The 12,894-nt window shown below is 39.1% G+C and overlaps 1 protein-coding gene across 5 annotated transcripts in view; it reads right to left on the bottom strand.

Moving 5' to 3' along the window:
- The window catches only part of LOC125240560 (FERM, ARHGEF and pleckstrin domain-containing protein 1), a 92,787-nt gene that overhangs the window by 38,991 nt on the left and 40,902 nt on the right, over positions 1–12,894 (bottom strand). For 2 of the 5 annotated variants that reach the window (XM_048148487.1, XM_048148488.1), the window contains 11 exons: positions 11,936–12,158; positions 11,581–11,704; positions 11,347–11,411; positions 11,083–11,261; positions 10,566–10,726; positions 9,707–9,781; positions 8,161–8,291; positions 7,709–7,878; positions 7,063–7,089; positions 4,436–4,522; positions 3,053–3,152 (listed from right to left, as the gene is read on the bottom strand). In XM_048148487.1, the coding sequence (XP_048004444.1) occupies positions 3,053–3,152; positions 4,436–4,522; positions 7,063–7,089; positions 7,709–7,878; positions 8,161–8,291; positions 9,707–9,781; positions 10,566–10,726; positions 11,083–11,261; positions 11,347–11,411; positions 11,581–11,704; positions 11,936–12,158 (1,342 nt within the window). The remainder of the gene's footprint in view (positions 1–3,052; positions 3,153–4,435; positions 4,523–7,062; positions 7,090–7,708; positions 7,879–8,160; positions 8,292–9,706; positions 9,782–10,565; positions 10,727–11,082; positions 11,262–11,346; positions 11,412–11,580; positions 11,705–11,935; positions 12,159–12,894) is intronic. The other 3 variants (XM_048148489.1, XM_048148490.1, XM_048148492.1) reach the window with 3 other exon arrangements.

Genomic DNA, 12,894 nt, shown 5'->3' with positions numbered 1-12,894 from the left:
TGACCTCGTTTAGATGGTAGTTTATCTGATTTCGATTTAATATCCGCACGTAGTTTTTCAGCAGCTGACATTGGTTTAGGGTCCTTACAAATAGGAGGCTGCTGAACGTTACGGCCATTAATTGCAAACTTGATATCATGAGAATACTGCGTTTCTTGCCGTATGCTGTCTGTTTTTGAACTTGTAGCAGAATCACTTTCGATCTGACTTAGCTTTGAGTTTAAAGTTTCTAGAAGAACCGGATCCAAATGTTTAGATATATCCCTTTTAGGACTTGGCAGATGTTGCAGTTGCCCAGTCTTATCTACTTCTAACGTAACTGGGTCTACCTTGGACAAGTCAATATTCTGTGTAAATAAAAAGTCGCGATTTTCGACTTCTAAAAATTTAGATGCATGATCGACTTGAACACTGTTTCTAGGCGATTTTGGAGATTTAGGGGATTTAGGTGATTTTGGAGATTTAGGAGACTTTGGTGATTTTGGAGACTTCGGTGATTTGGGTGATTTCGGTGAACGTGGTGACTTAGGATGGTCATGGTATTTACACCTTGAATGCGCATTGACAATGTGACGTCCATTTTGAGGCGGTAGCATTATAATATCCGGAGGTTGTCTCTTGTCCTCTAATGGGGACGGAGCTGTTCCATTCATGACATGTCTTTTATGGAGTACGTACGGGATGTCGTAACCATCATCTGGAATTTTTTTGGTATCTTTAAAACCTGCTTTAAAAGCATCAAATTCTTTGAAATAATTTTTTGGTAAATCAAATGGCGGACGTCCGTGATCAGGGATTCTTGACGGTAGTTCGAAATGTGAACGCTTTGTTGCGATAGGCGGAGCGCTGGGTATTTGCCGAAATATATAATCTTCGTCACTAGATTCTGCAGGGGTTAAATCGATCGATTTCTGGTGCATCAAGACATGTCTTCGAGAGTTAACGCTACTAAACCTAGGCCTATTAGCCAGACTGTTTGGATCACTTTTAGTCCGTTCTACAGTCGGATGCGTATAGGGGATAGACGTATCTGCCAAACGGCTGCTAGAACTTGTTTCAAGGATCAACTTAGGATTGTATTCGTCAAAGTGAGTTTTAGCCATAAGTTCTTCTTTTAAACTTTCTTTCCTTACCATGTGCGTGTAAACTCTTCCCCGCATAGATTTATCAAACTCAGATTGCAAGATAGAAGAAGTTCCCGGTTGAATTGAGGAAGATTTAGCCTTATTTTTTGCATATTCAATACTATCCATAGCGGGCAGTATACGCACATTTACGTCAGATTCATTTGAAGATTCCTTCACGAGGTGCGCAGTGGTTGAGTCTTTACTAAGTGAGCTAGTCAATGACTCGATTTTCTCTTTATCAAAGCTAAATACTGTTTCAGAAGACCGGCGACGCTGGTAGCTTTGTATTTTTGACGCTCTACTACTATCGACTTCAGTGTCTAGACCAACAATTTTTTCAGGCCATATGTGAGTAGTTTGAGGAAGCCCATCCTCTTCCTCCGTCGAGAAATCGTCCACTTTTTTAGGACTTACGTCCGAATAATGAATGTACTGATCTAATTCTACATTCTGAAGACTTGCAGAATGCATGGGACTGTGTTCTCGGTGTTTATTATTACTAGGGAACGTAGAGTATGGGGTAGGGATGTGATAAAAATTGGGAGCATCAGCCAAGTTTGCGATTAAGTCCTCATGCGACTTATCGAAGCGTATCTTGTCCCTATACTCTAGTTTTTCCATTTCTATGAAAGTAGATTGTGTATCATAAAAATCTTTATTAGAGTCAGGGCTAGAGGAAGGCGATATAGGTTCAAAAGGATCTATGTATGCATTCTGTATACTAGTGACACTACGCCTTCTGAAATTGACATCGTTTTCTGTATCATATAAGTTCTTTTTACAGTCGTAGTAATCGGACTTGGAATCTTGGCTCGATGTCCTGGAGCCGGATCTATCAGAACTTTTACTCTTCAACGTTTCACGCGATTTCTTGCTATCTGTGTGATACACACTATCTCGAGATTTTTTACTCGACTCCGCGCTGCTTTTGGATACTTTTTCACCAAAGTCACTTTTAGACTCCTGGCTCGAAGCTCTAGAGCCAAGAACCCTTTTTATTTCTTTATAAAAACTGCCATCTGATCTAACGGAAAGTTTTTCGCGGGGTAAAATTCGTGGATCATCTAGAAGGAATGGATCAAGCGGTAGATCGTTGTCACTTTTATACTTTACGCTGTTCAGGTTAATATTCATGTCCTGGTCATCAACTTCAGATAAATGAGACAATGATTCATCGTCTGAGGGAAGGTCGTTCCCAGAATCCAAAGAACACGAACGAGTATGCGCCACGGAGCGAGGAAGAACTCTCGCGTAACGGCGGTTTTCTGAACACTCATCGTCGGATCTTTCAATCAGTTCGTAACTGTCATGTGAAATATCATCCTGGGACCCACTACGAACAAACGTCGGTAAATCTAACCTAGGTTCACTAGTCGCCCCTGGAAAACTAGAGGAATAAGTTCTGCCTATCATTTCCCTCTGTAACTCTATAGAACTTTGATTTCCGAGCACAAAAGCTAGTGTACGAGCGTCATCGTATCGCGTGATAGGCGAATCTACACAACGGTCTCCCACCGGATAGTATGAATCTAAATCGGCAAACATACTACGAGTATCTCGTGACTGTTTATTTGCTCTGCGTTTCGCACGGCCCGCGTCGTCGAAGCTGAAGTCGCGAAGGTTACGACAGCTAGCGCTCCGACGCCACACTAGTCTAGCGCGCAAACCATCGTCCGCTTCCTCGATGAGGAGCGACCCGCCCGATCGGCTAGACCGTGTGGAGGGGCAGGTCGAGTATATATTAGACTGCGATAGCTCATACTCGAGCCTCTCTGAGGATTTCTTAAAGCTGGAAGACTGTTTAGCGAGAAGAAACTCTGGATAAGGGCTAGGGTCCGGGGAGAGGGAGGCGGGACAGACGGTGGCAGGGCGGGTGGCAGTGTGCGTGTGAGTGAGCGTGGCCGTGGCCGGCGGAGGAGTCTGACCTGCTGCAGGGCGCGGGGCACGAGGTGGCGGAGTGGGTGCGCGCGCGCGACCATTCGCGCGACACGAACTCGCCTGGCTCCATATACTCTCCGGAGAAACCTGACCACACACAACACATCTGAAAAACTGCACGCAACGCAAACGACGATGTCGGCAAAATTAACCAAAACACAAAAGAGTTGACAACTATCTTAATTAATAAGTCTATTTGTGCCTAACTGTAATTTACTACACCAAATTGTCACAATTGTAATTTGTAATCATTATCTTTATTGCTTAAATAGGTAAATACAGTAAACGGCCATTAATAATGCACATCAGTCTTTGGAAAGAGACAATTAACGCCACATAAGCAAGAAAGAGACAACGCTCTACTAAGACAAGAAACCGGTGTGCATTCTTTATGGCCGTTTACATGTAATGTATAAATATACGAGCAAGTTTAGTTAGTCCTTATTCTAAGCGTCAATGGTACCTTTTATTGAGAATGTCACATTTAAGTACTTTATAGGGAACTTGACTGTAGTTAAAATAATAGTTATTTGTTATACAAGGGGGCAAAGTTGTATTTTAACGCCGAGTGTGGAGTTGAAAAACGAGCAAGTGAAAGGATTCTATAGTTGATCCACGAGCGAAGCGAGTGGTTCGAGAATAGAATCCTGAACTTGCGAGTTTTTTAATACACGAGAAGTAAAATACATTTGCACCCGAGTGTAACAAATAACTTTTCCCCTCACTATAGCGAGGAAACTACAACGCAAAAAATGCGTTTATCACTGCTTTCAGTAGTTCCACAGGTGGTAAATCATCTTTATTACTAGATTTACTTACTTTTATCAATTTTAAAGCAGTTAATTTGACTTTATTCAAGGTCAAATTACTTTACCCACTAGTGGATACAATGCGTTTTTAGCGGCTGGTATTAAAGGACAAAACGTGTTTCCGAGCTAGTGAGGGGAAAAATATTTTATACCATGCACGAAATAAAGCATCAGATAATTATTAGAAAGACATGGACAGAAGTTATTTTAAAATCCAATTTCTATTTAATAAGTCAGGTAGAAATATATAAAGTAACTGAGTTGACCGTGACGTTACTCAATTCAATTTCATATACATTCCATATTAGTCGTTCAAATTCGTTTTGACAGTTCTTAAAAAGAAGCTGATTTGACTAGGAGGCAAGTAGCCTATTATTTTAAATGTGCTATTCGCCCAGTGGCATTTGTAACATGTACTCTGCGGCTAGCCATTTATTTACCGACGGACGGGTCTATCAAAATTGCTACCAAATTAGTTTGGTGTGACTCTAAATAGGGTGTATATATTTAATTATTTAATTCTTAGTTCAGTTTACCTAAACACAATCAAATTGTACTGACCAACGGTGTCGTCGTCCGAAGAGGCAGAGGCGAATCCTCCGTAGGATGATGATTGACCTCTGCACGGGTCACTAGTTCGGGAGCCCCCTGTGGACACGAAAATGCAGATAAAGCAACAAAAGAGAAGAAAGGTATTGAGTGGCATGTGCTCCTTAATACGCGTACCTGCTATGAATGAGTGCATCAAAATATTAACCAATAAAACGGTGGCTCTTGACAGTTACGACTGAATACTGAATTACTGATACAGGTGTCAGTCATACAATCAAAGTTTTATTGTCAATCAACTGTAAACATTATACACCGTGTTGTTTTTGTTTTCCGTTAAATTCGACACGTAGCTAGGTTCATTATCAGGAACCATCCTGTATATCACTTTTAAAGAAAAAATTTTCATCATTTTCATACATAATAAATGAATTTATTAGTGTGAGAGACCCTTAAGAATAACATTCAAGTTAGTGTCATGTGATTGATGGCACATGTCAAAACAGATAACATTAGGAATTGGTAAAGGTTGTCACACACGTGTTCAGTAATTATCTTTATTTTTTTAATAACTCGATAACTGTAGCAGTTAAGACGCTAGTTTCTTAGAGAAATTAATTATATCCCTCCCTTAAAGTTAACGGAATTCAATAAAAACAGGTTGTATGTTGCTCAAGACAAGAGGGGTCAAAATATAGCCAAAAAAGATATTGGATAACCCTCTAACTTCATTTTCGAATAGAGAACACATATTTAAGATTAGTAACACAAACAAAACAAACGCGTATTCGAACACGTCACTCACACATACAACAGGTGACTTTCTTAAGTTTTTCACCTATACGGGTTATTTTATTAATATTGGAAGGAAACATTTTTAATCGACTTCAAAAAAAGGAGGAGGTTCTCAATTCGACTGTTTTTTTTTGTATGTATGTTACTCGATAACTCCGAGGAACATGGACCGATTTTCAAATTTTTTTTTTCAATTGATCAGGTATAACCCCGAGATGGTTCCATTGGCACCAAGTTGGGGACTGATGATGGGATCTTGGAGAAATCGAGGGAACTCTTCAAATGTTATAGGCACATGTAATGTTTTTAGTGTATTTTTCAAAGGTACACCAGTACTTACGCCTGATGGGAATAATTTTATGTGGCTGAGCTGATGATGGAAGGTCAACTCCTCAATGGTTAGGAGTTAAAGGATAATTTTTTCACTACTGTACATACATTCGGACTGATGCATATAATATCAATAGGAACCACTAAAAATCAACAAATAAATAAACTTTTTAACAAAAAATAAAACCGCCTTCAAAAAAAAGCGCGTTATAAAACACGGAGAAACTAAAAAGCAAAAAATAATAAATTGAATTCAGATTTCTTATCGGATTGCAATAATCTAAACATCCAAATTATAAACAAATCAATTATTTTTGGAGTCGGGGCCAGCCTGCGTATGGTTGGGTGGGGCAAACAGGAAATAGCAAGGCGATGAACAGGTCTGGTACCGACTACAAAAATAATTGATTTGTTTATAATTTGGATGTTTAGATTATTGCAATCCGATAAGAAATCTGAATTCAAAGGTTTATTATTTTTTGCTTTTTAGTTTCTCCGTGTTTTGTAACGCGCTTATATTTGAAGGCGGTTTTATTTTTTTATATTTATTCACTTCATCCAGTATCAAAATAAATAGGTTAGTCCATGCAAAATGGGAGATGTCACTGTATTTAGGAATTGTTCAAGTAAAAGTTAAGCAAGTATAGAACACTTTTGAGCAAACGCCCGAGAGTGGATAGGGTTGACGAATATTGCTTGGAAACGAGACATTATGTGTGAAGAGTGTTTATGAATATTATGATATTACATAGTGCAACACATACTATAAAAAATACAATAATTATCAAAATAATTAAATAACCACAGACGCGTTATTACTTAGTAACCATGCTTCCACAATAAGTAAAATCGAGACGGAAAAAGAGGTGTTAGAAAATATAGAAGTTGTAGACGTTCTCAGGCAAAAGTTTGCTGTTGCTGTTAAATTTATATAAATTGATCCTACATGAGATCGTTATGTAGATTAAGACCAGACCTCAGTACACAGAATATGTTCAAGCGGCTATGTAGCGCATAGGCGCCGTTTCAGCGCAAACGCAAATAATAGCTCCAGTCTCCTTAAACTTTAAATTAACACTTAATAATGATTGATGCGCTGAACTCTAACATGCTTATCGTTTTATAGGGTTTCATACCAAAAAGATTAAGGAATCCATATGTTACGGCACGACTGTATCCTTTTGTATTTAACATAGCGAAATATCTCGAGAAATTGAATTGTTTGGAACAGTCATTTAACTTATCTCCGTGTCATACAGGAAGACTCGTGCTATGATTGGTAATGTTATAGTATTGAGTTAGATTTTACAAATCTGAGCGTCATTGTGAATGACATGATCTACACATATACACGCTCATGTTAGTTGCCTCATATTGTGTGTACTTAGGCTTACAATAAGTTTCTTTATTCTTACATAATATATAATCATTGGGAACAAACAATCATAGACATCGTTCTTTTGCAAGCGAACGCCTTACACAACACGTCACTTTTCATTAAAAAAAGTGCTTACGATTTGCTTGCAGTACAGTTTTGATAGCTGAAATAAACAACAAACGAAATATGCTATAAATAAATGTATAAATAAACTAAATTTAAATATATTTTAGACGGCCAAATGGCAATAAAAGAGTAATATAACGCCGGCTAAAGCTTGCATAATAATAACCAGCAAGAAACCTTTCTAATAGCATTCAGACAAACTTGATTATTGTAGTTAAATATTAAAATCAGTCATAACATAATATTATAATTATAACTTGCACCTGTTTGGTTTGAATTTGTTGCCTAGGTAAAGAGTACAACATTGTATGTCGCGCTAGGCTGTTGCCAATTGTAGAAACTGTCTGTATACGTGCATAACCCAAGCAAGTAGCGAACAATATAAACCATTGAAGTAAGATATCATTCATTAATTAGCACAACTACCATAATTTTATTTGACGTCATTTCGTTGTGACGAGGTCAACATAATTTTAAATTGTAATTTTATATGACAAAAGTTATGTCTACGTGTGGAAGGTATCGGCCACATATACTTAGAATTTCATGAAGCACTAAGTATACAGCAGTTATTTCTGTATTGCAAAAGGAGAAAACTAACTTGATATAAAGAGCGAAGAGTAAAGAGCTGGGTGTTGTAATGGCATGCGGCGTACCTTGTCCCTCGTGGCGGCATAGGCGGTAGCTGTGAGCGGCGGGCGAGGCGCGCCCTCCGAAGGGCGCCGCGTGCGCCGCGCCGCCTGCGCCGCCTCCTCCGCTGTGTAGCCCTTCATCATCAGAGAAGCCTCCAGGTAGTGAGGTTGCTTGTCCCACTCCAGGGAAATCGCTGAACAAATACACATTATTGGTTACCACATATTTCATATCATACTTTTACAGTTCCAATTCGGTTTCTTGTGTTAACTGTTCCACGAAAAAAAATTATCCGTATATTATTTTTTTCTCAATGTAAAACATTTAATCAAACATCAATCTGTATTTTAATACGGAACGCGTAGGATAGCTAATGTTTTTGAAAAGAAAGTAATTATTGTTGAGAACAGAGTGGTGAGGACAATGCATAAATAAAGTAGTAGTAGTGTATATAATCGTTAATGGTAAGACGTACCGTCAGAGCCAGGCGGCAGCGGCAGCAGGGGATGGGCCGACACGCTCGCGTTGAGCGTGCCCTGCGCGGGCGCCTGAGACACGTTGCCGCGCGAGGAGCGCAGCGAGCGCGACGCTCGGAACGAGCCCGACCTGCCGACAGTCGGGCAGAGGATGGTGACACCAGCTTTTGGATCTGCGCGCGCGCGCGCTCGCCTACGTACGAGACTGCGCTTCGATCGTACCCTCTTACTTCCTTAACGTCCTTCGGGCTCTGGCATCGTTTTGCCTATTATGCCTGGACGCTTGTATTGGACGTGTCCAATCGATCACTTAAGATCTTGTCTTCGTGAAGAAGGAACATTAAGGGGTAACAAAAACGAAATAATTTGTTTACTATAAGGAATGTAGTCGATTTCCACATGTAAAAGATATTACATGCAAATCTAAGACAATATCTGTACTATAATCATTCGCTTTATAAAAGAAAAAATAACTTAATGATAGCCCTTTCATTACACGTTTTTTATTTACCCTAATAAAACAAATTGAAAGCGCGTCACGTTTAATTTTACGAGCGCGGCGCTGTATTTAGAGACAAAGTGCAGTACGACAACAAGTACAGCACATCATTTATTAGATATTCTATTTAAAGAGAATGGACTTTATAGTATTGTAAATTTCAGACTTACAATAAGTGTTCAATTCTGTTCTGTCAAAACGAGCCTATTTGACATGAATGACTCGCTATGATGACTTGTATGCTGTACTTGTATTAGCGAGCATAAGAACTGAGCGCAAGCCCGCTCCACAATCCCTAAAGGAAACGACCGCACCATCCTCTGACCGATTGTCGCAGCGCCGCACAACACAGCGGATACATCCGACGATAGATTTTTTGAAAAAAAAGCGAAAGTCTCAATGGATACAGCGCATGCTCGAAAGTTCTATTCACCATTGAAATACATAAATACTATTGAAAGCCTTTCTCTAGCCTTTTATAATTAGTCGTTTTTAGGGACTTTTATACGTAAAATCATGCTTTACTTCTCATTAGGTATATACCTGAAACTTGTTTACACAGAACGCCCACAAGACAAAACCAAAAGCTAGTGTCACCCAATCCATGCCACCCACTCACCGTAGAGGAACGCAACTTAAATTATCTAAACTTAAATTATAACAGTACCACTACGATTCTCTTATATCTCTAATACTCGTGTTCAAGTTTAACTGCACTACACGGTCGCTCTAGAAGCAAAGACAAAGTATGCTTCAAGTGAATACCTTTTTCAGCGCTAAGCCATCATAGTCAGTCACCCGACTAACGTTAAGCATTTCACTACGGCGGCCAGCTGGTGTCAGTCGTGGTCGGGTGCTCAGTAAATACGGACCGACATCGATACTTGACTGCCAAAGGACACATGTAGTCTCATTTTTTACCGCTACGCTAGCTAACCTGCTAAAGCTCTGAAGTATACTTTAGTATAACATGCCAGTGTCTACAACCAACGTTACTTAATTATTAGCTAAGCTCTTATTCAAAACAATTAAACAAAAAACTATACCTTTGGAACGTCTGTCTTTTCACATAGTTGTCTCTGACGAATTCAACGATTTGCTTCTGAGTTTTTCCGCTATACCTGCAAAATAATATTACATTCGTTATATTCTGATATCTTTATGATAACCAAAAAATGTATAGAAACAATAGGTATGTGCTTGTTGTGATTTTAAAATTAACAATATGATTCATATTTTCATGGAATTTCGTGTAATTTTTGTGGCATCAAAAAATTAAATCTTGCCATATTCAGAACTAGAGCAAGAACTACGTGCGATAGTGAACGACATAACAAATTGATACCACACCGGTGGAAAACAATCATGCGAGCCACTTATTATATGTTATAGGAAATACATAGAAGGCAGATGTATCGCCTGATACTAAAGCCTTGGTCGTTCTGACTTAAGCGAGCACCGCAGCCTATGAAGACCTGCCACTCGAAAATCTTATAAGGAAAACCCGAGAATGAGTACCTAGTAATACTTACAAGAACGTGACGATAAGAAATTTAGACAATTCTCCATCGACACAGTATAATAAACTGTAGGTACTTTAGTACAGTGTGGCATCTCCCGCTCCCCGTTGAAAGTGCCGCCGACCCGCTCTCGGTTACCTCATAGTTACCGCCTGTCAAAAACGCGACCAGTCGATCTGTCATATCCCACTCGTACAAGCATCGTACATGTTTGCCTATACGAGCTTAGACTGCGTGCGTAGGAACGCGCCTCTTTCATATCGCCATTGTCCGAGGTGTGCCATTGAACAGAAGAACCGTAGCTTGAGCAGGTCCATCGTTCTGCCTACCCGTTTTGGGAATGAAGACGTGAGTTTGTATGTTAATAATGTTTGACTCAACTCACCTAAACGAGGAGCCCCTGGACATGACGCGAGTCTTGTGCCTCTGGATGCGCGGCACGCTGGAGCAGCGGAAGAAGCCGTGGTTCTCCACGCACTTCTTCCAGAAGTTCTTGCACTCGTTGCGGCCCTCGAAAAAGAACTCGACGATGTCGCGATGGTATCCCTGGTTATAAAATGAATCAAATATATTTAAAAGTTATAGAGATTATGACATTATAACTTCGTAATGTTATTTGTTCAGTTACTTTATACAAGTTTTGTTAAGCATCTGGATAATATTATTATGAGAAACGTGGCCCAAAGCAGCCATTGGGCTTATATTGTTTAGATTTATCTTTCACTTCCTAGTTCCAGTTTTTAGAATAATTTGTTAATATAATACAAAGAAATTCTATTTTTCAATAAAAAAATCATTATAACTAGCTTCAACAAAAATTGTTTTTCAAATCCACACTAAACCACTTTTATTAGATGAAGTTATTTTAGTAAAATGTTGAATGGTTGGAAAAATATACTTACGTAACCTTCTGGATGCAATTTAATGAGGAACTTTTTTCTTTTGAAGGATATTTTTCTTATTTTAGCCCAACTGAAGGTGTTGATCTTGGTAAAGTTCTGGAATACTAGAATGCCTAAGTGCGCCACGGCCAAATTTAACGGCACGGCCTCGTGGTCTTTGGCTGGGTGCATCTTGACGCCTGCAATCATGTTCAGCCATTAATAACATTGGACATATTTGCTAACAGCACGCATGCGCAGGGTTTGTATTACAAAATTACTTACCATATAATTCACACCTTCGCGCAGTCTCTAATAAGTTCATGTCAGCTTCCGCAGGACTTTGTCCGCTGTGAATAATGTAACCAATAACCTATATGTTTACACGTTCAGAAAATTGTAAAGAAGTAATAATATATTAATACTTTTTCAAATATTAAAATGTCAGTAAATAGGAATACAAAGTGGCTTTAATAAAGTGACATGGCAATACTCGATTTTAGCGGAAACTCAACTTACGAATGCTTTTTATGGTTTTCCATAATTCGTCTCTCAGATTCAGAGTCTTGTCCGGGAAAGAATTTGTAACCACTGAGGTACGTGTGGTCCGGGTAATCTTCAGGAACGAAGTCTCCACATTCCGCTGCGGGGTATAAATATGAGTCAGCATAAATCATATGATATTACAGTTCACTTCACGCGAGCTGGCACGAATGGAATGAACAAAACTTTGATTGAGTGACTGTAGCGGTATACCATTTTATGGGTTAATCTGTCATCACTCGTCCGGTCCATTTGTGCCAGCTCTTCTGAATTGACCTGAGGTACGAAATATGAACAAACACATAAATTCGTAATCAGATAAATTCGTCACCTTGAACGATGTAGCTAGCCAAGAGGGCGGCCGTGTTCTCATTGCACTGGATGCAGCCTTGCGCCAAGTCTCGCTTGACTTGCAGACAGAACAGGTACCGCGTGAACTCCTCCTCGAGGCGCGCGGGGTCCGGCGTGTAGAACTTGACGCAGAACCGCAGCGTGGGCTCCAGCATCGAGAGCCCCACCTGCCGGCACATCGGCTTCTCCACGTCCAGCCAGTACTGCGCAAACAAACAACATGGTCACGACACATCTTGAAACGATCGCCATGCATCAGGGTATGTAACCAACGCAACGGTACAATCGCTTATGCTCCGTAGCGTATCGTAGCTAACTCTCTATCTCTATATAACTTCTGTATTGGCGCGACGGAGCCATTTATTTATTTATTTATTTATTTATTGGTATTTAGGACAACAACAGCCGTAAATATATAACTTACATAGGTATTTTTACATAGTCTTAGGCCAATAACAGTTATCCGTTGAGTGAAAAGTATTATACACAATATGTTACTAAAAAATAATAATTGTGTTACATATTTAAAATTACAGTGAAAATGTGCAAGCCACACAGAAAACAGTGAACTGATGCAAACAATACATACAACGAAAAGTGAAGTTAGAGGTCGACACGCAGGTTAAATATTACCCTACCTTAATAATATTTTATTTAATCTATGATAATATTTATAGGTACTTGAATTTAGCGATTATAAATAATTCTTATACTCACGCTTATACCCAAGGATCACTATATTACGCAGATTAAGCTCTTGTAAGAAATGACTATTGTTCTACTTTTTTTTTTATATACCCTTCCATATTATAAGTGATAAGATACCAAGATATATCGTCTTTCCAAGCCCAAACACAAAATACCTATTACCTTTTACTTTATAATGAATTACATTTTTTTTTATCTGTTATTTTTCAATAATAATATATTTAATACGTC

Source organism: Leguminivora glycinivorella, chromosome Z (assembly GCF_023078275.1).
Source record: "Leguminivora glycinivorella isolate SPB_JAAS2020 chromosome Z, LegGlyc_1.1, whole genome shotgun sequence".
Taxonomy (NCBI): domain Eukaryota; kingdom Metazoa; phylum Arthropoda; class Insecta; order Lepidoptera; family Tortricidae; genus Leguminivora; species Leguminivora glycinivorella.
Note: the sequence above shows the minus strand (reverse complement) of the source record. Positions and strands in the feature narration are given on the sequence as shown.